Here is a 27,542-nt window from a genome sequence, read left to right as displayed (position 1 = left end):
AATACGGCTGTTTATATGCATATATTAGCATAATTACAATCGGACCCTGCATGCAGGCTATATCATGCAGTGGAAGTCAGGCTATTGCTCTCTGTTATCAGCCACCTGCAGTGCTATAGCATGCAGTGGAAGTCAGGCTATTGCTCTCTGTTATCAGCGCAGTAAAACGACCCACCACCTGTAGGGTTATAGCATGCAATGGACTCAGGCTATTGCACTCTGTTATCAGCGCAGGAACAAGACCCACCACCTGCAGGGCTATAGTATGCAGTGGACGTCATGCTATTGCTCTCTGTTATCAGCTACCTTGCAGGGCTAAAGCATGCAGTGGAGGTCAGGCTATTGCTCTCTGTTATCAGCCACCTGCAGGGCTATAGCATGCAATGGACATCAGGTTATTGCTCTCTGTTATCAGCCACCTGCAGGGCTATAGCATGCAGTGGACATCCGGCTATTGCTCTCTGTTATCGGCCACCTGCAGTTCTATAGCATGCAGTGGACATCAGGCTATTACTCTCTGTTATCAGCCACCTGCAGGGCTATAGCATGCAGTGGACATCAGGCTATTGCTCTCTGTTATCAGCGCAGTAAAACGACCCACCACCTGTAGGGTTATAGCATGCAATGGACTCAGGCTATTGCACTCTGTTATCAGCGCAGGAACAGGACCCACCACCTGCAGGGCTATAGCATGCAGTGGACATCCGACCATTGCTCTCTGTTATCGGCCACCTGCAGGGCTATAGCATGCAGTGGAAGTCAGGCTGTTGCTCTCTGTTATCAGCCACCTGCAGGGCTATCGCATGCAGTGGAAGTCAGGCTATTGCACTCTGTTATCAGCGCAGGAACAGGACCCACCACCTGCAGGGCTATAGTATGCAGTGGACGTCATGCTATTGCTCTCTGTTATCAGCTACCTTGCAGGGCTATAGCATGCAATGGACATCAGGTTATTGCTCTCTGTTATCAGCCACCTGCAGGGCTATGGCATGCAGTGGACATCCGGCTATTGCTCTCTGTTATCGGCCACCTGCAGTTCTATAGCATGCAGTGGACATCAGGCTATTACTCTCTGTTATCAGCCACCTGCAGGGCTATAGCATGCAGTGGACATCAGGCTATTGCTCTTTATCAGCCACCTGCAGTGCTATAGCATGCAGTGGAAGTCAGGCTATTGCTCTGTTATCAGCGCAGTAAAACGACCCACCACCTGTAGGGTTATAGCATGTAGTGGAAGTCAGGCTATTGCTCTCTGTTATCAGCACAGTAAAAAGACCCACCACCTGCAGGGTTATAGCATGTAGTGGATGTCTGGTTATTGCTCTCAGTTATTATTGCAGGAAAAGGACCCACCACCTGCAGGGCTAGAACATGCAGTAGACGCCAGGCTATTGCTCTCTGTTATCAGCCACCTGCAGGGCTATAGCATGCAGTGGACATCAGGCTATTGCTCTCTATTATCAGCCACCTGCAGGGCTATAGCATGCAGTGGACATCAGGCTATTGCTCTCTATTATCAGCCACCTGCAGGGCTATAGCATGCAATGGACTTCAGGTTATTGCTCTCTGTTATCAGCCACCTGCAGGGCTATAGCATGCAGCGGATGTCAAGCTATTGCTCTCTGTTATCAGGGCAGGAAAAGTACCCACCACCCGCAGGGCTATAGAATGCAGTGGATGTCAGGCTATTGCTCTCTGTTATCAGCGCAGGGTTAGACTGAGCATCGGGGAAATTTTCCCGCCTGGATTTTCTGTTAAATCTGAGCTGCAGTGTAAAGCATGGAGCAAGGAAAAATCAGCAGTTTTCCACAGGTGGCATTTTCTGAGTTTAACCACTTAGTAACCACAGACCTCTTGGTGCTCTAGTGATGCCTCTTTGCATTTTTGCAGTCATTACGGGAGTTTTGGGTTTTTTTTGTTACTGACGTGGCGGTAGAAAGGGCATTTTTGGAGGCAAGCACACTCTTAGACAGCTGGGGGGGTCCTTTCATGAAGCCCCCCCATGGCTCCTGGACACTTTAGACTATGGCCTGAACCCATCGATGCTTATTGGATGGCGCCAAGCAATGAAGCCCCTTAAAGACTGTCATAGGAGGCCGCAAACCTCCCCAAAATGAGGCCCCTATAGAATGGCGCTGGCGGTGCACCGGGCTCATCCGCGTCCCCTGCTTCCCGTCAATGCGGCGGTGCCACGGAGCTGGAATGGGGATTGCAGTGCAATTCCCGTAAAGGTCGAGGCATTAAACCGCGCTGATGGGGAACGCGTCCTCCGCGGCGTCACCGGCCGCCGCCGCAATCTCCGAAAAGTAAAAAGCTCCAACCCGCCAGAAAATGAAGCCGGCCGCCGGCGTTCTCCATTCCAGCCGAGCGCTCTCCTCTGACCTCGTAGCATTTCCATCCGCGGAGGAGACGCCGCCCGCGCTTTGAAGCCCTCGCGCTCGAGCGCGCTGCCGAATTCCATCTGGAGGAGACAACAGCGGGTCAGCGCCGCCCCCGCCGGGGTTAAAGCTTAGTTTATGAGAGTCTGTTGCTCGGTTTGCAGCCGCTCTCACCGGAGACCAGAAGCAATTACTTTTGAAGCCGCGAGTCCGTGGAAGATGAGCGCTACCTTTGAACCGCGCGTCCTTCGGTGGGCGCCATCATCACCACCCGCGTGTGCAGACGCCGCCGCCGAGACCCGGCTCAGGAGCTGTCAGTACAGCCAGGCCCCCGCCCCGAATAAACTATATTGATTTCTGGAATTAGTTGGTTCTGGGCAGGGAAGGGGTTAATCAGAAAATCAATAACGTATTATAGGATGCGGTGAGAGCGGCCGCCAGACCCCGAATACGGCCACCGCCAAACCGCCTGGGGACATGTGCGACATGCTGGGACCGGGACCACGGTGTGCTGCCATTATATCATACGGGCACTGGGTGGTACTATTATACGGGCACTGTGTGGTACTATTACACTATGTGGGCACTATTATATGGGCACTGTGTGGTACTATTATACAGGCACTGTGTGGTACTATTATATGGGCACTGTGTGGTACTATTATATGGGCACTGTGTGGTACTATTATATGGGCACTGTGTGGTACTATTATACAGGCACTGTGTGGTACTATTATACAGGCACTGTGTGGTACTATTATACAGGCACTGTGTGGTACTATTACACTATACAGGCACTCTGTGGTACTATTACACTATACAGGCACTGTGTGGTACTATTACACTATACAGGCACTGTGTGGTACTATTACACTATACAGGCACTGTGTGGTACTATTACACTATACAGGCACTGTGTGGTACTATTATACAGGCACTGTGTGGTACTATTACACTATACAGGCACTGTGTGGTACTATTATACAGGCACTGTGTGGTACTATTACACTATACAGGCACTGTGTGGTACTATTATACAGGCACTGTGTGGTACTATTATACAGGCACTGTATGGTACTATTACACTATACAGGCACTGTGTGGTACTATTACACTATGTGGGCACTATTATATGGGCACTGTGTGGTACAATTATACGGGCACTTTGTGGTACTATTACACTATACAGGCACGGTGTGGTACTATTATATGGGCACTGTGTGGTACTATTATACGGTCACTGTGTGGTACTATTACACTATACAGGCACTGTGTGGTACTATTACACTACGTGGGCACTGTGTGGTACTATTACACTACGTGGGCACTGTGTGGTACTATTATACGGGCACTGTGTGGTACTATTATACAGGCACTGTGTGGTACTATTACACTATACAGGCACTGTGTGGTACTATTACACTATGTGGGCACTATTATATGGGCACTGTGTGGTACTATTATACGGGCACTTTGTGGTACTATTACACTATATGGGCACTGTATGGTACTATTACACTATACAGTCACTGTGTGGTACTATTATACGGGCACTTTGTGGTACTATTACACTATACAGTCACTGTGTGGTACTATTATACGGGCACTTTGTGGTACTATTACACTATACGGGCACTGTGTGGTACTATTATACGGGCACTGTATGGTACTATTACACTATACGGTCACTGTGTGGTACGATTATACTGGCACTGTGTAGTACTATTATATGGGCACTGTGTGGTACTATTATACAGGCACTGTGTGGTACTATTACACTATGTGGGTACTATTATATGGGCACTGTGTGGTACTATTATGCGGGCACTTTGTGGTACTATTACACTATATGGGCACTCTATGGTACTATTACACTATACGGTCACTGTGTGGTACTATTATATGGGCACTGTGTGGTACTATTACACTATACGGGCACTGTGTGGTACTATTATACGGGCACTGTGTGGTACTATTATACGGGCACTGTGTCGTACTATTATATGGGCACTGTGTAAGTACAATGATTAAGGCCCTCTGGGTGAAACGCGTTGGCGCTGGTGACTGGGTGGTCCGGTCGGATCTCAGCGTTTCTCTTTGCTGTGCCGGTGTATGAGGGGCATTGTGCAGGCCTGGTGGGCTGGAGGTCCCCGCCCTGCATTGGGCACTGCCATAATTACACATCTACTAATCTGACCAGGAGCCGCCGCACCCAGGACCTCACATCCATCTGTGCGACCGCACATAGTTATGGTCCAGGAATGAGTGGGTGCACTACAAGTCCCAGCATGGCGTGCCTGTGCCCGGGGCTTCTGCGGGGGGCGGTCTGGTATCAGACGTCTCTCTCCAGAGCTGCAGCGGCGGCTGCGCTGTTAATAACCCCATTTCCCGGCTCAGGCGCAGACACAAGACATATTTACCCTGGAAATTGCTATTGACAAAGTAGAATAAATGTTTTCCAGCGCGCGGCGTGCGGGGCCCCGGGGGGTGCGGGGGGCCGTCATCAGAGCGGGGGGACCGCAACACACGGCCGGTCCGGAGAGGTCACAGGAGCGCCAATGTCATCTCATCACCCCAACTGCCACTCAGAAAGACACACTACAAGTCCCAGCATAATACACTAGCCCTGCTAGGACTTGTGGTTCCATCACCGCTAGGTGACCGTCCATACTCCCCCTCCGAACTGCTTATATCTTATTAGGACACGGCTATGATCAGAGGATTTCCCCCATGCTTTATACTTCTGCTGTGCTCCCTTAGGACACAGCTACAGTTAGGTCCAGAAATCTTTGGACAGTGACACAATTTTGGCGAGTTGGGCTCTGCATGCCACCACATTGGATTTGAAATGAAACCTCTACAACAGAATTCAAGTGCAGATTGTAACGTTTAATTTGAAGGTTTGAACAAAAATATCTGATAGAAATTGTAGGAATTGTCACATTTCTTTACAAACACTCCACATTTTAGGAGGTCAAAAGTAATTGGACAAATAAACCAAACCCAAACAAAATATTTTTATTTTCAATATTTTGTTGCGAATCCTTTGGAGGCAATCACTGCCTTAAGTCTGGAACCCATGGACATCACCAAACGCTGGGTTTCCTCCTGCTTAATGCTTTGCCAGGCCTTTACAGCCGCAGCCTTCAGGTCTTGTTGTTTGTGGGTCTTTCCGTCTTAAGTCTGGATTTGAGCAAGTGAAATGCATGCTCAATTGGGTTAAGATCTGGTGATTGACTTGGCCATTGCAGAATGTTCCACTTTTTTGCACTCATGAACTCCTGGGTAGCTTTGGCTGTATGCTTGGGGTCATTGTCCATCTGTACTATGAAGCGCCGTCCGATCAACTTTGCGGCATTTGGCTGAATCTGGGCTGAAAGTATATCCCGGTACACTTCAGAATTCATCCGGCTACTCTTGTCTGCTGTTATGTCATCAATAAACACAAGTGACCCAGTGCCATTGAAAGCCATGCATGCCCATGCCATCACGTTGCCTCCACCATGTTTTACAGAGGATGTGGTGTGCCTTGGATCATGTGCCGTTCCCTTTCTTCTCCAAACTTTTTTCTTCCCATCATTCTGGTACAGGTTGATCTTGGTCTCATCTGTCCATAGAATACTTTTCCAGAACTGAGCTGGCTTCATGAGGTGTTTTTCAGCAAATGTAACTCTGGCCTGTCTATTTTTGGAATTGATGAATGGTTTGCATCTAGATGTGAACCCTTTGTATTTACTTTCATGGAGTCTTCTCTTTACTGGTGACTTAGAGACAGATACACCTACTTCACTGAGAGTGTTCTGGACTTCAGTTGATGTTGTGAACGGGTTCTTCTTCACCAAAGAAAGTATGCGGCGATCATCCACCACTGTTGTCATCCGTGGACGCCCAGGCCTTTTTGAGTTCCCAAGCTCACCAGTCAATTCCTTTTCTTTTTCGCTCCTAATTGGGAGACCCAGACAGTGGGTGTATAGCTACTGCCTCTGGAGGCCGCACAAAGAACTACACTTAAAAGTGTAAGGCCCCTCCCCTTCTGGCTATACACCCTCCCGTAGGAGTACGGATTCCTCAGTTTTAGCTTTGTGCGCAGGAGGTCAGACACGCACGCATAGCTCAATCAGGATATCACTTTGCCATCTTTGTGTCCGCATCCAGTTCACCAATTTGAAAAGGGTTTACATCTGTTGGACCTGGTGAGAGCACTCAGGATTTACATTTCTCGCACGGCGTCTCTACGCCGTTCTGATGCGCTCTTTGTCCTAGTCGCTGGTCAGCATAAGGGATCGCAAGCTTCCAAATCCACCCTGGCGCGGTGGATCAAGGAACCAATTCTTCACACATACCGTTCTGCTGGGCTTCCGATTCCATCTGGACTGAAGGCCCATTCTACCAGAGCCGTGGGTGCGTCCTGGGCATTGCGGCATCAGGCTACGGCTCAGCAAGTGTGCCAGGCGGCTACCTGGTCGAGTCTGCACACGTTTACCAAACACTATCAAGTGCATACCTACGCTTCGGCAGATGCCAGCCTAGGTAGACAGGTCCTTCAGGCGGCGGTGGCCCACCTGTAGGAAGAGGCTGTCTGACAGCCCGTTCATGTGGTATCTTTTTACCCACCCAGGGACTGCTTTTGGACGTCCCACTGTCTGGGTCTCCCAATTAGGAGCGAAAAAGAAGAAGGGAATTTTGTTTACTTACCGTAAATTCCTTTTCTTCTAGCTCCAATTGGGAGACCCAGCACCCGCCCTATTTGTTCTTAGGGTTTCGTTTTTCGGGTGCACATGTTGTTCATGTTGTTTCTTAAGTTCTCCGATCTTGTTATCGGATTGAATTTGTTTTTGAAACTGTTATTGGCTTTCCTCCTTCTTGCTTTGGTACTAAAACTGAGGAATCCGTACTCCTACGGGAGGGTGTATAGCCAGAAGGGGAGGGGCCTTACACTTTTAAGTGTAGTTCTTTGTGCGGCCTCCAGAGGCAGTAGCTATACACCCACTGTCTGGGTCTCCCAATTGGAGCTAGAAGAAAAGGAATTTACGGTAAGTAAACAAAATTCCCTTCTTTTCTCAGAATGTACCCGACTGTTGATTTTGCTACTCCAAGCATGTCTGCTATCTCTCTGATGGATTTTTTCTTTTTTTTCAGCCTCAGGATGTTCTGCTTCACCTCAATTGAGAGTTCCTTAGACCGCATGTTGTCTGGTCACAGCAACAGCTTCCAAATGCAAAACCACACACCTGTAATCAACCCCAGACCTTTTAACTACTTCATTGATTACAGGTTGACGAGGGAGACGCCTTCAGAGTTAATTGCAGCCCTTAGAGTCCCTTGTCCAATTACTTTTGGTCCCTTGAAAAAGAGGAGGCTATGCATTACAGAGCTATGATTCCTAATCCCTTTCTCCGATTTGGATGTGAAAACTCTCATATTGCAGCTGGGAGTGTGCACTTTCAGCCCATATTATATATAGAATTGTATTTCTGAACATGTTTTTGTAAACAGCTAAAATAACAAAACTTGTGTCACTGTCCAAATATTTCTGGACCTAACTGTATGTTCAGAGGATTTCCCCCATGCTTTATACTTCTGCTGTGCTCCCTTAGGACACGGCTATGTTCAGAGGATTTCCCCCATGCTTTATACTTCTGCTGTACTCCCTTTAGACACAGCTATGATCAGTAACTCCAGTTTAGCTGTGTTGCTGTGACTGTGGCTCTGCTTTACACTGCAGCTTTGCTCGTTCAGATTGATTTCTTGTAGTTGCGTGGGCCATTTTGGTTTGCCCATGCTTTATACTGCAGCTCTGCTTTATTAGGACACAGCTATGATCAGTATCTCCAGCTTAGCACAAGCAATCTTTTGGACTGGAAACCTCCGTGCCAGGCTCTGGTCAGGCACCACGCCCGCAGCAGCCTCTTCCCTCCATCCTCCGCCTGCTGGGACCTGTAGTCCCCCAGCGGAGCCTCCGCACTCCATCTTCTGGGACCTGTAGTCCCCCAGCGGAGCCTCCGCACTCCATCTTCTGGGACCTGTAGTCCCCCAGCGGAGCCTCCGCTCTCGTCCTCCTCCTGGAATCTGGGCCACTAAACTTAAATAGAGCAATTTTTCTTTGACTTGGGGCAAATAAAGCTAAACCTCCATATTCCGTGCCCCCGACCGCACATGATTATATGGTCATGTATAATCTAGCAGGCGCTCTCCGGAGAGATGATGCCGGAGGCGGCGGGATGTGACTGACGACCGGCATCATATTACTCTGAAGTTTGGACGCATTAGAAAAGCTGAAACTCTGCGCCGAGCGACAGCCGCCATATTGTCACCTGCGGGCACCGCTGGTCTATAGGATGTGCTGGTCTATACGGTGCCGGTCTCCACTGTGCCGCCCCCGGCCACCATATTGTCGCCTGTTGGTATTGCTGGTCTACATGGTGCCGGTCTCCCCCACGCCATCCCTGGCTGCCATATTGTCACCTGCCGACACCGCAGGTCTATACGGTGCCAGTCTCCACCATGCCGTCCGAGCTGCCATATTGTTACCTGTCAGCATCAATAATCTATAAAATGCCGGTCTCTACCGCGCTGTCCCTGGCTGCCATATTGTTGCTTGCCAGAATCACTGGTGTATTGGTGCTGGTCTCTACCGTGCCGTCCCAGGCTGCCATTGACGCCTGCTGGTATTGCTGGTCTCCACCGCACCATCCAAGCTGCCATATTGTCACCTGCCTGTTTCCACCGCGCCGTCCCTGGCTGCCACATTGTCACCTGCCTGTTTCCACCGCGCCGTCCCTGGCTGCCACATTGTCACCTGCCTGTTTACACCGTGCCGTCCCTGGCTGCCATATTGTCACCTGCCTGTTTACACCGTGCCGTCCCTGGCTGCCATATTGTCACCTGCCTGTTTCCACCGCGCCGTCCCTGGCTGCCATATTGTCACCTGCCTGTTTACACCGTGCCGTCCCTGGCTGCCACATTGTCACCTGCCTGTTTACACCGTGCCGTCCCTGGCTGCCACATTGTCACCTGCCTGTTTACACCGTGCCGTCCCTGGCTGCCATATTGTCACCTGCCTGTTTCCACCGCGCCGTCCCTGGCTGCCATATTGTCACCTGCCTGTTTACACCGTGCCGTCCCTGGCTGCCATATTGTCGCCTGCCGGTATTGCTGGTCTATAGGATGGGCTGGTCTATAGGGTGCTGGTCTGCACCGCGCCATCCCTGGCTGCCATATTGTCACTTGCCAGTATCGCTGGTCTATAGGATGCCGGTCTCCACCATGCCGACCCTGGCTGCCATATTGTTGCCTGCCGGTTTCCACCTCTCCGCCCCCGGCTGCCATATTGCCGCCTGCTGGTATCACTGGTCTATAGGGTGCCGGTTTCCACCTCTCTCCGCCCCCGGCTGCCATATTGCCGCCTGCGGTCATTGCTGGTCTATAGGATGCTGGTATCCACCTCTCCGCCGCCGGCTGCTGGTATCACTGGTCTATAAGATGCTGGTCTCCACCTCTCCACCCCCTGCTGCCATATTGCCGCCTGCCGGTCTCCACCTCTCCGCCCCCAGCTGCCATATTGCCGCCTGCTGGTATCACTGGTCTATAGGGTGCCAGTTTCCACCTTTCCGCCCCCGGCTGCCATATTACCGCCTGCTGGTATCACTGGTCTATAGGGTGCCGGTTTCCACCTCTCTCCGCCCCCGGCTGCCATATTGCCACCTGCAGTTATTGTTTTATAGGATGCCGGTATCCAACTCTCCGCCCCCGGCTGCCATATTGCCGCCTGCGGTTATTGCTGGTCTATAGGATGCCGGTATCCACCTCTCCGCCCCCGGCTGCCATATTACCGCCTGCTGGTATCACTGGTCTATAGGGTGCAGGTATCCACCTCTCCGCCCCCGGCTGCCATATTGCCGCCTGCGGTTATTGCTGGTATCCACCTCTCCGCCGCCGGCTGCCATATTGCCGCCTGCGGTTATTGCTGGTCTATAGGATGCCGGTATCCACCTCTCTGCCCCTGGCTGCCATATTGCCGCCTGCGGCTATTGCTGGTATCCACCTCTCCGCCGCCGGCTGCTGGTATCACTGGTCTATAAGATGCTGGTCTCCACCTCTCCACCCCCGGCTGCCATATTGCCGCCTGCCGGTTTCCACCTCTCCGCCCCGGGCTGCCATGTTGCCGCCTGCTGGTATCACTGGTCTATAGGGTGCCGGTTTCCACCTCTCCACCCCCGGCTGCCATATTGCCGCCTGCCGGTCTCCACCTCTCCGCCCCCGGCTGCCATATTGCCGCCTGCTGGTATCACTGGTCTATAGGGTGCTGGTTTCCACCTCTCCGCCCCCGGCTGCTATATTGCCGCCTGCTGGTATCACTGGTCTATAGGGTGCCGGTTTCCACCTCTCCGCCCCCGGCTGCTATATTGCCGCCTGCTGGTATCACTGGTCTATAGGGTGCTGGTTTCCACCTCTCCGCCCCCGGCTGCTATATTGCCGCCTGCTGGTATCACTGGTCTATAGGGTGCCGGTTTCCACCTCTCCGCCCCCGGCTGCCATATTTCCGCTTGTAGTTATTGCTGATCTATAGGATGCTGGTCTCCACATCTCCGCCCCCGACTGCTGGTATCACTGGTCTATAAGATGCTGGTCTCCACCTCTCCACTCCCGGCTGCCATATTGCCGCCTGCCGGTCTCCACCTCTCCGCCCCCGGCTGCCATATTGCCGCCTGCCGGTCTCCACCTCTCCGCCCCCGGCTGCCATATTGCCGCCTGCCGGTCTCCACCTCTCCGCCCCCGGCTGCCATATTGCCGCCTGCCGGTATCCACCTCTCCGCCCCCAGCTGTCATATTGCCGCCTGCGGTTATTGCTGGTCTATAGGATGCTGGTATCCACCTCTCCACCGCCGGCTGCTGGTATCACTGGTCTATAAGATGCTGGTCTCCACCTCTCCACTCCCGGCTGCCATATTGCCGCCTGCCGGTCTCCACCTCTCCGCCCCCGGCTGCCATATTGCCGCCTGCCGGTCTCCACCTCTCCGCCCCCGGCTGCCATATTGCCGCCTGCCGGTCTCCACCTCTCTGCCCCAGCTGCCATATTGCCGCCTGCCGATCTCCACCTCTCTGCCCCAGCTGCCATATTGCCGCCTGCCGGTCTCCACCTCTCTGCCCCAGCTGCCATATTGCCGCCTGCCGATCTCCACCTCTCTGCCCCAGCTGCCATATTGCCGCCTGCCGGTCTCCACCTCTCTGCCCCAGCTGCCATATTGCTGCCTGCGGTCATTGCTGATCTATAGGTGCCTTGCTCCACCCCGGCTGTCCGGAGCTCAGCCGTTTGTCCAGGTCGTCCTTCCTGCCTCTTATCACCGGACGAGTTGCTGCTTTCATGGAACGTCTTGTTAGACGACCCAAAGTAAAAATCAAAGGAATCCTCCCATGTGGAGGCCGGTTACTCCTGACATCCTCTGTGCTGCTGTGACCCCTCTCGTCCCAGGCTGTCGCTGGATTCTGGACTATTGGAGAGTGCCGTGGTCCCTGTAGCGCCCCCCGGTGCTCCGCCCGTCCCGGCACGGCAGGATTTCCAGCGAGGGGCTTATATTTCCCCGGTGGCGTGACCCCGGAGTTGTGTCTATATTTGCGGCAGCCGGCTGCCCCTCGCGGTGTAGATCACCAGGAGACGTCCCCTCGCTCCCATCCACAATAATTAGGCTTGTAAGTGTAATGGAAAAAGTCATGTCTAATTACCCCGCTGAAGGGCCAATTACACTATTAACGATCGCCGGCTCGCAGCTAATAACGAGGGGACCCGGCTCATTTGCATAGCATTAGGCTAATTGACTTCGTAGCTCCAGGGCGGACGCAGGGACAGATAGCGGGATTTCATTACGGAAAGGATAGCGATGACGGGAGACGAGACCGTTCACCTGACAGTTCTTATTAATTAACGGCTATCTCGTTACCCGCCGTGTCACAGCGCTCTATAGTGCACCCCCCGAGCCCCCCGCTATCTGCTCCGAATGAAAGCTGAGATAACTGTGCTAATTGTAGCCGGTAATTAATTATAAAGGGACAGACGCTCCTAATCTACTCTTACTGCGCCGAGGGGCGAGCAGCTGTTAGCGAGCGGCCAAAGGACGAGCCGCAACTTGTCAATCTATTCCTGATGCAAACAGGTCTCATCTTCCACCGAGATCCCGAGAAAAACCCACCGCCACAGCGAGAACGCCGAACACTAAACTCAGCCCACAGTATAGCAGTTATATTCCTGTATATAGGGGGCAGTATTATAGTAGTTATATTCTTGTATATAGGGGGCAGTATTATAGTAGTTATATTCTTGTACATAGGGGGCAGTATTATAGTAGTTATATTCTTGTATATAGGGGGCAGTATTATAGTAGTTATATTCTTGTACATAGGAGGCAGTATTAGAGTAGTTATATTCTTGTACATAGGGGCAGTATTATAGCAGTTATATTCTTGTACATAGAGGGCAGTATTATAGTAGTTATATTCTTGTACATAGGGGCAGTATTATAGTAGTTATAGTCTTGTACATAGGGGGCAGTATTATAGTAGTTATATTCTTGTACATAGGGGCAGTATTATAGTAGTTATATTCTTGTACATAGGGGCAGTATTATAGTAGTTATATTCTTGTACATAGGGGGCAGTATTATAGTAGTTATATTCTTGTACATAGGGGGGCAGTATTATAGTAGTTATATTCTTGTATATAGGGGGCAGTATTATAGTAGTTATATTCTTGTACATAGGGGCAGTATTATAGTAGTTATATTCTTGTACATAGGGGCAGTATTATAGTAGTTATATTCTTGTACATAGGGGGGCAGTATTATAGTAGTTATATTCTTTAATATAGGGGGCAGTATTATAGTAGTTATATTCTTGTACACAGGGGCAGTATTATAGTAGTTATATTCTTGTACATAGGAGCAGTATTATAGTAGTTATATTCTTGTACATAGGAGGCAGTATTATAGAAGTTATATTCTTGTACATAGGAGCAGTATTATAGTAGTTATATTCTTGTACATAGGAGCAGTATTATAGTAGTTATATTCTTGTATATAGGGGCAGTATTATAGTAGTTATATTCTTGTACATAGGGGCAGTATTATAGTATATTCTTGTACATAGGGGCAGTATTATAGTAGTTATATTCTTGTATATAGGAGTAGTATTATAGTAGTTATATTCTTGTACATAGGGGCAGTATTATAGTATATTTTTGTACATAGGGGCAGTATTATAGTAGTTATATTCTTGTATATAGGAGTAGTATTATAGTAGTTATATTCTTGTATATAGGGGGCAGTATTATAGTAGTTATATTCTTGTACATAGGGGGCAGTATTATAGTAGTTATATTCTTGTACATAGGGGCAGTATTATAGTAGTTATATTCTTGTACATAGGAGCAGTATTATAGTAGTTATATTCTTGTACATAGGAGGCAGTATTATAGAAGTTATATTATTGTACATAGGAGCAGTATTATAGTAGTTATATTCTTGTACATAGGAGCAGTATTATAGTAGTTATATTCTTGTACATAGGGGCAGTATTATAGTATATTCTTGTACATAGGGGCAGTATTATAGTATATTCTTGTACATAGGGGCAGTATTATAGTAGTTATATTCTTGTATATAGGAGTAGTATTATAGTAGTTATATTCTTGTACATAGGGGCAGTATTATAGTATATTCTTGTACATAGGGGCAGTATTATAGTAGTTATATTCTTGTATATAGGAGTAGTATTATAGTAGTTATATTCTTGTATATAGGGGGCAGTATTATAGTAGTTATATTCTTGTACATAGGGGGCAGTATTATAGTAGTTATATTCTTGTACATAGGGGGGCAGTATTATAGTAGTTATATTCTTGTATATAGGGGGCAGTATTATAGTAGTTATATTCTTGTACATAGGGGCAGTATTATAGTAGTTATATTCTTGTACATAGGGGCAGTATTATAGTAGTTATATTCTTGTACATAGGGGGGCAGTATTATAGTAGTTATATTCTTTAATATAGGGGGCAGTATTATAGTAGTTATATTCTTGTACATAGGAGCAGTATTATAGTAGTTATATTCTTGTACATAGGGGCAGTATTATAGTAGTTATATTCTTGTACATAGGGGGCAGTATTATAGTAGTTATATTCTTGTACACAGGGGTAGTATTATAGTAGTTATATTCTTGTATATAGGGGGCAGTATTATAGTAGTTATATTCTTGTACACAGGGGCAGTATTATAGTAGTTATATTCTTGTACATATGGGGCAGTATTATAGTAGTTATATTCTTGTACATAGGAGCAGTATTATAGTAGTTATATTCTTGTACATAGGGGCAGTATTATAGTATATTCTTGTACATAGGGGCAGTATTATAGTAGTGATATTCTTGTATATAGGGGCAGTATTATAGTAGTTATATTCTTGTATATAGGAGTAGTATTATAGTAGTTATATTCTTGTACATAGGGGCAGTATTATAGTAGTTATATTCTTGTATATAGGGGGCAGTATTATAGTAGTTATATTCTTGTACATAGGGGCAGTATTATAGTAGTTATATTCTTGTACATAGGGGTAGTATTATAGTAGTTGTATTCTTGTACATAGGAGCAGTATTATAGTAGTTATATTCTTGTATATAGGATCAGTATTATAGTAGTTATATTCTTGTACATAGGAGCAGCATTATAGTAGTTATATTCCAGTATATTGGGGGCAGTATTATAGTAGTTATATTCTTGTACATGGGGGCAGTATTATAGTAGTTATATTCTTGTACATAGGGGCAGCATTATAGTAGTTATATTCCAGTATATTGGGGGCAGTATTATAGTAGTTATATTCTTATACATAGGGGCAGTATTATAGTAGTTATATTCTTGTATATAGGGGCAGTATTATAGTAGTTATATTCTTGTACATAGGGGGCAGTATTATAGTAGTTATATTCTTGTATATAGGGGCAGTATTATAGTAGTTATATTCTTGTACATAGGGGCAGTATTATAGTAGTTATATTCTTGTATATAGGGGGCAGTATTATAGTAGTTATATTCTTGTACATAGGGGCAGTATTATAGTAGTTATATTCTTGTACATAGGAGCAGTATTATAGTAGTTATATTCTTGTATATAGGATCAGTATTATAGTAGTTATATTCTTGTACATAGGGAGCAGTATTATAGTAGTTATATTCTTGTATATAGGGGCAGTATTATAGTAGTTATATTCTTGTACATAGGGGCAGTATTATAGTAGTTATATTCTTGTACATAGGGGCAGTATTATAGTAGTTATATTCTTGTACATGGGGGCAGTATTATAGTAGATATATTCTTGTACATGGGGGCAGTATTCTAGTAGTTATATTCTTGTACATGGGGGCAGTATTATAGCAGTTATATTCTTGTACATAGGGGGCAGTATTATAGTAGTTATATTCTTGTACATAGGGGGCAGTATTATAGTAGTTATATTCTTGTACATAGGGGCAGTATTATAGCAGTTATAATCTTGTACATAGGGGCGGTATTTTGTACTTCCATACTGTGCCTATTAATGCTGCTTGACCTGTTTCTGGGGGTAAATAATTGATCCTGTGTAAGTCTCCGGCCGTCTCCCCCCATCTCTCGGGCAGCGAGTGTCAGTGCGATGTAAGACAAAAGACTGTGTTCTGCCGCTGCCTTTTAATCATGTAATTGCCTGGTGACATTTAACACTGCGGCTTTGTGTTACCCCTGCGGTATAATGCAGGTGGGAGGTCTCGGTGCGAGGCCTCGGCCCCCCGGGCTCCCCCCCCTCCCGGCAGCAGACGGCCCTTTGTGGGACGAGCACTTTAACTACACCGAAGTTTGGCCGAGCTTCTACATATTACAGCAGCAACACGAAGACGCACAATTGAAGTATTTGGAGGCGATGAAATATGCATGGCTATCGGTGACAGCGCCATAAAGTCAAGCAATTAGCCGCGTAATCCAAGACGCGCGGAGCCCGTGGCAAGGAAGCCACAGTTCTCTATTAGTTAAATGCATTTTGTAGGTCCTCATTCCATCAAATCAACTAACACTTCCTTTAATTGGCTGATAAATTATACAGCCGGCCGCATTATAATTTAATAAGTCGTAAACATTCCTCGGGCCGCGGTAAAGTCGATATCGCGCTCATTAATTCCTTAATTTCAGCTGATGGAAGGGGAGATGGAAGGAGCGCGCTCGCACTGTCAGCCCCGGGCGATGAAATGAGGGAAAAGGAAAATTTAGAAAAAAAAAAAGGGGGAGGATTTTATTTTTTTTTTATTATTATTTATTTATTTTATTTTTTTTACATCTGCGCGCTGTCACCGGCAGCCGGTCGCCCCCGTCCGCGGATTCAAAGGATGAGTGACAGCTTCCCGCCGCGGCCTGTCAAACTATCGCTAAACATCAAGCCAGGCAGTAAACAGGGCGCGATGTACATTAAATCCCGTTCTATTACCCCCCCCCACCCCCCCCCAAAAAAAAAACCGATCCTCCGCCACCGCCGCCCCCGATTCCTCCCCACTCTGTCCCCATGAATATTTCATTACGCGCCGCATTAATATTAATTCTAATCGCTCAGGATGGTCATTATTATTTCTGTTTTCTGACAATCCCGCATTAAACATTCAGGAAGTTTTTCCCTTTTTTTTTTAATTTTTAAATCACATTCATAAGATTGTCGCTGCGGTTACGGAGTTTTTTTTTTTTTTTGTTTTTTTTTACAGGTTGGGACATCTTAATGCTGGATGATATTTTTTTATGGGCGCGACAACAAAAAAAAAAAAAATCCAGAATTATGTCGCACCCAGAAAAAAAAAAAAATAAAAAAAACATCCAGAATTATTATTTATTTATTTTTTAAGATGTTTTTCTTATTTTAATTTTTTTATAGGTGCAACATAATTCTGGATGTTTTTTTTTTTTATTTTTTATGGGCGCAATATAATTCTGGATGAGATTTTTTTTATTTTTTTATGGGTGCAACAATTCTGGATGGTTTTTTTTATTTTTTATGGGTGCAATATAATTCTGGATGAGTTTTTATATTTTTTTATGGGTGCGACAATTTTGGATGACTTTTTTTACATTTTTTTTCTTTGCGGGGTGGAAAATCTTAACTCAGGATGAGATTTTTATTATTTTCTTCATTTTTCATGGGTACGACAAGTCTAAAGATTTTTTTTTCATTTTTATTTTTTTTGCAAGGTGGAAAATCTTAATTCTGGATGAGTTTTTTTTCTTTATTTTTTATGGGTGCAACATCATTCTGGTTGAGATTTTTTATTCATTTTATGGGTGCGACAATTCTGGAGTTTTTTTTATTTTTTGTGGGTGGAAAACCAATTCTGGATGAGTTTTTTTTATTTTTATGGGTGAAACAATTTTGGATGAGGTTTTTTACAGGGTTTATTTATATTTTTTTATGGGTGTGACAACTTGATAAGTTTTTTTATTTTTTTACTTTAATTTTTTTTTTTTTTTACTGGGTGGAGAATCTTTATTCTGGATGAGATGTTTTTTATTTTTTTTATGAGTGCGACAATTCTGGATGAGATTCATATATTTTTTTTTTTTTTGCGGGGTGGTTAATTCTGGATGGTGTTTTACTTTTTTTTTTTATTCTATGGGTCCAACAATTTTTTTAAATTTTTTTACCGGGTGGAAAAATCTTAATTCTGGGTGAGTTTTTTTTTTTTTTTATGGGTGCGACAATTTTGGATGAGTTTGTTGTTTTTTTAATTTATTTTTGCAGGGTGGAAAATCTTTATTTTAAATGAGATTTTTTTTCTATTTTTTTATTCTTTTATTTATGGGTGCGATAATTTTGGATGAGTTTTTTTATTTTTACGTCAGATTGGGGGGGGGGGCGCAGATGTAACGCAGCCCACCGTGTACACCATCAATGTGATTTCTGCTTTAATGTGTTATATCGAAGATTGTTCTGAAAGTGTAGGGGGTCGATATCAGGTCTTGGGGGTCCGACCAGCGGATTGCACCCACCCATCAGCTAGTGTATATTGCAATCAGATCCTGCTACTACTCCTATCCTCGAGAGCTCGGGAAGATCTGCATAGACCCCCAGCACGGCCAGTGACCCCCGAGCACCCACCCTTGTTATCCCACCCGTCTACATTTAAAGGGCCCATACAGTCACAGTCTAATCCTTCCATTGCTGTCAGTGAATGGAAGCGTTCATTGATAATACGCAGCATATTAATCCCATTGTGAATCAGCCTGGCACACAGAGCTGCGTTTGTTACAATGTATCAGCGAAGGCAACACGGCGGCATCAGCGATATTATATCTTCTATCCTGGCCTGACACAGTGTAACAAACCCACCAGGTGTTTGAGCAGGAGGGGTTTTCATTTCCACTCACTAACAGCAAGCAGAGATTCTCACAAACAGAAATTAAGCAGCAGCTCAGCGGATCAGCACAATAACACCCACTATATGTGTATATAGTACATGTGAGTTGCTGGATTATCGGATAGTCTGGATTAGCGGACAGTCCTTTGCCCATTTTCTGACCTGTCGCCCGCTCTCCCTCCCGGCAGGATCTTCTTCCTGGACATCCCGGACGACGTGGCCATAGAGCGCCTGTCTCTACGTACGACCGATCCCGTCTCGGGGGAGAGGTGGGTTCCCAGACTGCGGCCGGATTATCAGATGCCGGATTAGGGGACGTGATGGATTTGTGTTCTCTCGCCTCCCAGGTATCACAGCCTGTACAGGCCGGCCCCCCGCGTGGAGGTGCACGAGCGTCTGCAGCAGAGGCCGGGGGACGCGGAGCAGAAGGTGCAGGCGAGGCTAGACACGTATCACGCGGGGGCCGACGATCTGGAGGAGTTTTATCAAGACGTCATCCACGTGAACGCGGATCAAGACCCGCACACTGTCTGCGAGTTCATCGAGAGCTGCGTCATCAGACCCCGTCCACAGCGCCCCCCCGAGGAGCCGGCCTCTGCCTGATAACCCACAGCACACACCATCTACAACACGCCCCCGAGGAGCCGGCCTCTGCCTAATAACCCTCACACACCATCTACAACACGCCCCCGAGGAGCCGGCCTCTGCCTGATAACCCTCACACACCGTCCACAACACGCCCCCGAGGAGCCGGCCTCTGCCTGATAACCCTCACACACCGTCCACAACACGCCCCCGAGGAGCTGGCCTCTGCCTGATAACCCTCACACACCGTCCACAACACGCCCCCGAGGAGCTGGCCTCTGCCTGATAACCCTCACACACCATCCACAACACGCCCCCGAGGAGCCGGCCTCTGCCTAATAACCCTCACACACCATCCACAACACGCCCCCGAGGAGCCGGCCTCTGCCTGATAACCCTCACACACCGTCCACAACACGCCCCCGAGGAGCTGGCCTCTGCCTGATAACCCTCACACACCGTCCACAGCGCGCCCCCGAGGAGCCGGCCTCTGCCTGATGACCCTCAGCACACACCGTCCACAACACGCCCCCGAGGAGCCGGCCTCTGCCTGATGACCCTCAGCACACACCGTCCACAACACGCCCCCGAGGAGCCGGCCTCTGCCTGATGACCCTCACACACCGTCCACAACACGCCCCCGAGGAGCCGGCCTCTGCCTGATAACCCTCACACACCGTCCACAGCGCGCCCCCGAGGAGCCGGCCTCTGCCTGATGACCCTCAGCACACACCGTCCACAACGCACCCCCGAGGAGCCGGCCTCTGCCTGATGACTCAGCACACACCGGCACACACCATCCGCAGAGCCGCCCCCCCCCCCCCCCATCCGCGGTACAGGCCTCTCCCTGATGGCTCTCAGCACACACCGCACCGCCCTCCTACATCAGCAGCTGGGCATCATCCCTCACGGAGCGGACACAATCACACAAGCTCCTGCTCGCTCCAAAACCCGCACGCTCTGAGCCTGGCAGCAGAATTAAATAAAAAGGTGAACTGTCCGCTCTGTCATCATTTTATTACACCCCGGGAATCCCTGCGCTCAGGGAAATGTAAAAACCTGATCTCATTGGGACGGGGACAATACTCTGTATCTAATCCACAGGGCTCTTCAGCTTAGATACACCGGCCAGCAGCTCAGGTCAGATATGATATAGTAGCAATCATTACTGGATTAGATACAATCCTTTCTGGATTAGATACAGCAGAGTATCACACAGGATAGGATTAGATACACGGCTCAGCAGACAGTATCACACAGGAGAGGATTAGATACACGGCTCAGCAGACAGTATCACAGGATAGGATTAGATACACAGCTCAGCAGACAGTATCACAGGAGAGGATTAGATACACAGCTCAGCAGATAGTATCACACAGGATAGGATTAGATACACGGCTCAGCAGACAATATCACACAGGAGAGGATTAGATACACAACTCAGCAGACAGTATCACACAGGAGAGGATTAGATACACGGCTCAGCAGACAGTATCACAAAGGATAGGATTAGATACACAGCTCAGCAGACAGTATCACACAGGATAGGATTAGATACACGGCTCAGCAGACAGTATCACACAGGAGAGGATTAGATACACAGCTCAGCAGACAGTATCACACAGGAGAGGATTAGATACACTGCTCAGCAAACGATACCACATGGCAGACTTAGATACAGCAGCTTATTATATATGTATTTTCTGACTCCTGGTTCCGTTGTTGCGATGGTTGGATGGCGATACAGCCTTCTGACCCCTGGATTGTATTTACCTACGGGGGTCTGTGTCCCTTCAGTATCTGCTGGCTTGGCACTGGCTGACACCAGCGAGCAGTAGTTGTCTAGTTAGTACCTGTAGCTGGAGAGAAGGGTCCGCCGCCTCCCTTATGCCGCTGATTAATATTCTGTGCCGCGTCCTGCGCTCTCTACACCATTATATTAGTTCCCCTTGAGTGGCGCGGTGGATACGTGCGGGGGAGGGGCGGCTCATTCACATGCATAGGGAAGCGCTCCGCTCGTAGTCTGCGGTCAGGGGTCGCCTCCCGCCGGGGCTGTCGCAGGTCCGGCCTGAGCAGCGAGCGCGAGAGCAGAACATGCAAATACACTTGTTCTACGCTCCCTGCGCAGCGCCACGATCAATCGCCATTCATTTAATTACCACTAACAAAGGCGCTCGCTGCTCCGCCTGGATGATCAGATACAGGGGCACAGGCTGCAGTGTAAAGCATGGAGGGATGCACAGCAACAACAGGAGGCAGACAATGCAGGCAAGATGGAGTCACTGATCATAGCTGGGACCAGTAAGGGATGAGCTGCAGTGTAAAGCATGGAGGGATGCACAGCAACAACAGGAGGCAGACAATGCAGGCAAGATGGAGTCACTGATCATAGCTGGGACCAGTAAGAGATGAGCTGCAGTGTAAAGCATGGAGGGATGCACAGCAACAACAGGAGGCAGACAATGCAGGCAAGATGGAGTCACTGATCATAGCTGGGACCAGTAAGAGATGAGCTGCAGTGTAAAGCATGGAGGGATGCACAGCAACAACAGGAGGCAGATGATGCAGGCAAGATGGAGCCACTGATCATAGCTGGGACCAGTAAGAGATGAGCTGCAGTGTAAAGCATGGAGGGATGCACAGCAACAACAGGAGGCAGACAATGCAGGCAAGATGGAGTCACTGATCATAGCTGGGACCAGTAAGAGATGAGCTGCAGTGTAAAGCATGGAGGGATGCACAGCGACAACAGGAGGCAGACAATGCAGGCAAGATGGAGCCACTGATCATAGCTGGGACCAGTAAGGGATGAGCTGCAGTGTAAAGCATGGAGGGATGCACAGCGACAACAGGAGGCAGACAATGCAGGCAAGATGGAGTCACTGATCATAGCTGGGACCAGTAAGAGATGAGCTGCAGTGTAAAGCATGGAGGGATGCACAGCAACAACAGGAGGCAGGTGATGCAGGCAAGATGGAGTCACTGATCATAGCTGGGACCAGTAAGAGATGAGCTGCAGTGTAAAGCATGGAGAGATGCACAGCAACAACAGGAGGCAGATTATGCAGGCAAGATGGAGTCACTGATCATAGCTGGGACCAGTAAGAGATGAGCTGCAGTGTAAAGCATGGAGGGATGCACAGCAACAACAGGAGGCAGATGATGCAGGCAAGATGGAGTCACTGATCATAGCTGGGACCAGTAAGAGATGAGCTGCAGTGTAAAGCATGGAGGGATGCACAGCAACAACAGGAGGCAGGTGATGCAGGCAAGATGGAGTCACTGATCATAGCTGGGACCAGTAAGAGATGAGCTGCAGTGTAAAGCATGGAGAGATGCACAGCAACAACAGGAGGCAGATGATGCAGGCAAGATGGAGTCACTGATCATAGCTGGGACCAGTAAGGGATGAGCTGCAGTGTAAAGCATGGAGAGATGCACAGCAACAACAGGAGGCAGATGATGCAGGCAAGATGGAGTCACTGATCATAGCTGGGACCAGTAAGGGATGAGCTGCAGTGTAAAGCATGGAGAGATGCACAGCGACAACAGGAGGCAGACAATGCAGGCAAGATGGAGCCACTGATCATAGCTGGGACCAGTAAGAGATGAGCTGCAGTGTAAAGCATGGAGGGATGCACAGCAACAACAGGAGGCAGATGATGCAGGCAAGATGGAGTCACTGATCATAGCTGGGACCAGTAAGAGATGAGCTGCAGTGTAAAGCATGGAGAGATGCACAGCAACAACAGGAGGCAGACAATGCAGGCAAGATGGAGTCACTGATCATAGCTGGGACCAGTAAGGGATGAGCTGCAGTGTAAAGCATGGAGGGATGCACAGCAACAACAGGAGGCAGACAATGCAGGCAAGATGGAGTCACTGATCATAGCTGGGACCAGTAAGGGATGAGCTGCAGTGTAAAGCATGGAGGGATGCACAGCAACAACAGGAGGCAGACAATGCAGGCAAGATGGAGCCACTGATCATAGCTGGGACCAGTAAGAGATGAGCTGCAGTGTAAAGCATGGAGGGATGCACAGCAACAACAGGAGGCAGATGATGCAGGCAAGATGGAGTCACTGATCATAGCTGGGACCAGTAAGGGATGAGCTGCAGTGTAAAGCATGGAGGGATGCACAGCAACAACAGGAGGCAGATGATGCAGGCAAGATGGAGTCACTGATCATAGCTGGGACCAGTAAGGGATGAGCTGCAGTGTAAAGCATGGAGGGATGCACAGCAACAACAGGAGGTGGATAATGCAGGCAAGATGGAGTCACTGATCATAGCTGGGACCAGTAAGGGATGAGCTGCAGTGTAAAGCATGGAGGGATGCACAGCAACAACAGGAGGCAGATGATGCAGGCAAGATGGAGTCACTGATCATAGCTGGGACCAGTAAGAGATGAGCTGCAGTGTAAAGCATGGAGGGATGCACAGCAACAACAGGAGGCAGATGATGCAGGCAAGATGGAGTCACTGATCATAGCTGGGACCAGTAAGGGATGAGCTGCAGTGTAAAGCATGGAGGGATGCACAGCAAACTACAGGAGGTGGATATCAGACTACCACCGACTCCAGCACACGATGCAGGCAAGATGGAGTCACTGATGATAGCTGGGACCTACTAGAGACGAGCTGCAGTGTAAAGCATGGAGAGATGCACAGCAACAACAAGAGGCGGATATCTGACTAGCACTGACTCCAGCAGGCAAGATGGAGGCACTGATTATAGCTGGGACCAGTAAGAGATGAGCTGCAGTGTAAAGCATGGAGGGATACAAAGCAAGAACCTGCAGTGAAATGGGCGGATATCAGATTACCACTGACTCCAGGTGTGACCTACTAGAGAAGAGCTGCAGTGTAAAGCATGGAGAGATGCACAGTAACAACAGGAGGTGGATATCAGATTACCACTGACTCCAGCAGACGATGCAGGCTGATGATAACTGGGACCTCCTAGAGAAGAGCTGCAGTGTAAAGCATGGGATAGGATAGGATAGGATAGGGCTGCAGGCAGATCCCGTGACAAGACTTCAGACAATGTAGCTAAACTGAAGCCAAGGATTATATTTGCTCAATTGGAGCAGAGCTGCAGTGTAAAGCATGGGCAGGGACTGTACCGCCGCCAGGCAGAGGTGGATTTTAGACTCCAGTAGAGACTGCAAATAAACAGGGGCCCGTAGTCTCCATCCTGCGGCTCATCAGCTGCAAGAGAACTACAACTCCCAGCATGCCCGGGTCATAGACCTGCCATATAGGAACTACATGAGACTGAAGGAGCGAGACGCTGGGCAAGGCCACCGCACACAGTGAGACATGAAAGACGGCGGTGATGGAGCGCACAAGTCCTCCGCCGTTGCCGCCTACACTCCTCCCGTCAGATACCTGCACCCGCCGCCTTTCATGTGGAAATGTCGTCTTGAAGTCGCCGTGTAGAAGTTGAGCCGGTGTCGGCGCTCCGATTCCTTTTCATGTGGCAACTTCTAAGTGTCTTTCTTCTGGGAGATGTTGCTGCCGCGTTCGTACATCTGTGCGGCGCCGTCTTATCCCCTGTTGTATGGAGATACACTGCATCACCGCACTGCGATGATCGGAAACACAAGACCCCCCCCCCTGTGATCCCCCCGGACCGGCACGAGTCCCTCGTTATACAGCTCAGCCATAAACATGGCGGTTTTCTGCCCTGTCCCCAGGGGGAGGACGATTGGACCTTGCACTGTCATTTACATGGAGCTGCAGTACCAGGCACAACCTGGTGGGTAGAGGGGGCGCTGCACATTTTTCTAAGCATGTATAATCCCTTGAAGACGCGCTGGCTGTTAGGAGGCCGGGATACGATGGAATCAGGGGGGGGGGGGGGCTACAGATGGGGGTAGTAGTGCCGCACACGCCGCTCACTCCTGACCCGCTCAATTAGGACCTGCTCCAAAGTGCAGTCGATGGCGGGAACCGCAGACGAGGCCGTGATGGAGCGTCACCATCTGCTCCTCTGGCAGGAGCCCCCCATTTACCACAGTGATATATGTGGTTACTGCGCGGCCCCCACATCACGGGCTGGATGCGGCAGGACTGGCAGCGGCGGGCGCGATGCATTGTGGTTATAGCGGGTCCTGGGTGCCAGGCTGGCGCAGATTCTGCCATTATGAAGTGGCGACTTTTTAATGATGCAAACAACACATGGCCGGAGATCGGAGCCAGCGCTAAATTGCAGATGGCACGGAAATCGCATGCAGGAGGGCACGGGAGACGAGGCAAAGGCTGGCAACGTCCGCAGCGCCCGGCCCCCCAGAGCCCGCCGGACCACCTATGCCAGGACGGGGCAAGAAAGCCTCGAGCCGCGGGAGCTCAAGGACAGAAAATACAGAGCGGTGACTGCAGCCGAGGGATTAGGGGCTGCCCGAGACCCCGGAGGCCACTGATCCAGCCTGATACAGACAACGGAAGATCACCGCCTGCAGAGCCCCGCGACAAGCGCACCACCTGCGGAGCCCAACGACAAGCACCGCCGCAGAGACCCACACCACCTGCGGAGCCCAACGACAAGCACCGCCGCAGAGACCCACACCACCTGCGGAGCCCAACGACAAGCACCGCCGCAGAGACCCACACCGCTCACCACCTGCGGAGCCCCACGACAAGCGCCGCCGCAGAGACCCACGACAAGCGCCGCCGCAGAGACCCACGACAAGCGCCGCCGCAGAGACCCACGACAAGCGCCGCCGCAGAGACCCACGACAAGCACCGCCGCAGAGACCCACGACAAGCACCGCCGCAGAGACCCACGACAAGCACCGCCGCAGAGACCCACGACAAGCACCGCCGCAGAGACCCACGACAAGCACCGCCGCAGAGACCCACGACAAGCACCGCCGCAGAGACCCACGACAAGCACCGCCGCAGAGACCCACGACAAGCACCGCCGCAGAGACCCACGACAAGCACCGCCGCAGAGACCCACGACAAGCACCGCCGCAGAGACCCACGACAAGCACCGCCGCAGAGACCCACGACAAGCACCGCCGCAGAGACCCACGACAAGCACCGCCGCAGAGACCCACGACAAGCACCGCCGCAGAGACCCACGACAAGCACCGCCGCAGAGACCCACGACAAGCACCGCCGCAGAGACCCACGACAAGCACCGCCGCAGAGACCCACGACAAGCACCGCCGCAGAGACCCACGACAAGCACCGCCGCAGAGACCCACGACAAGCACCGCCGCAGAGACCCACGACAAGCACCGCCGCAGAGACCCACGACAAGCACCGCCGCAGAGACCCACGACAAGCACCGCCGCAGAGACCCACGACAAGCACCGCCGCAGAGACCCACGACAAGCACCGCCGCAGAGACCCACGACAAGCACCGCCGCAGAGACCCACGACAAGCACCGCCGCAGAGACCCACGACAAGCACCGCCGCAGAGACCCACGACAAGCACCGCCGCAGAGACCCACACCGCGCACCACCTGCGGAGCCCAACAAGAACCGCCGCAGAGCCCCACACCGCGCACCACCTGCGGAGCCCAACGACAAGCACCGCCACCGAACTCCACATCACCGCAGAGCCCAACAATCACCGCCGCAGAACTCCACACCACACACCACCTGCGGAGCCCAACGACAAGCACCGCCGCAGAACTCCACACAGCGCACCACCTGCGGAGCCCAACAACAAACACCGCCGCAGAACTCCACACCACCGCAGAGCCCAACAATCACCGCCGCAGAGACCCACACCGCACACCACCTGCGGAGCACAACGACAAGCACTGCCGCAGAACTCCACACAGCGCACCACCTGCGGAGCCCAACAACAAACACCGCCGCAGGACTCCACACAGCGCACCACCTGCGGAGCCCAACAACAAACACCGCCGCAGAACTCCACACCACCGCAGAGCCCCACACCGCGCACCACCTGCGGAGCCCCACACCGCTGCAGAGCCCAACAAGCACCGCCGCAGAGCCTCGCGACAAGCACCCCCTGCAGAGCCCCACACCGCTGCAGAGCCCAACATCAAGCACCACCATAGACCCCTATAATGAACACCTCAGCTGCTGCAGCACTTGATATTATACATATACCAGCCCCCCCAATATAATCAGACATATCGCGCCAGGTCGGGCTGATCAGTGATGGATGCTCACGTC

The 27,542-nt window shown here is 49.9% G+C and overlaps 1 protein-coding gene across 2 annotated transcripts in view; it reads left to right on the top strand.

Annotated features, from left to right (window-relative positions):
• Positions 1-20,381, top strand: part of AK8 (adenylate kinase 8) — a 91,899-nt gene extending 71,518 nt beyond the window's left edge. For both annotated transcript variants that reach the window (XM_075324395.1, XM_075324393.1), the window contains 2 exons: positions 18,985-19,065; positions 19,144-20,381. In XM_075324395.1, coding sequence (XP_075180510.1) covers positions 18,985-19,065; positions 19,144-19,399 — 337 coding nt within the window. In that variant the 3' untranslated portion in view covers positions 19,400-20,381. The remainder of the gene's footprint in view (positions 1-18,984; positions 19,066-19,143) is intronic.
• The last annotated feature ends 7,161 nt before the right edge of the window (positions 20,382-27,542 follow it).

Source organism: Anomaloglossus baeobatrachus, chromosome 9 (assembly GCF_048569485.1).
Source record: "Anomaloglossus baeobatrachus isolate aAnoBae1 chromosome 9, aAnoBae1.hap1, whole genome shotgun sequence".
Taxonomy (NCBI): Eukaryota; Metazoa; Chordata; class Amphibia; order Anura; family Aromobatidae; genus Anomaloglossus; species Anomaloglossus baeobatrachus.
The sequence above is the reverse complement of the archived record's forward strand: the minus strand, read 5'-3'. Positions and strand labels throughout refer to the sequence as shown.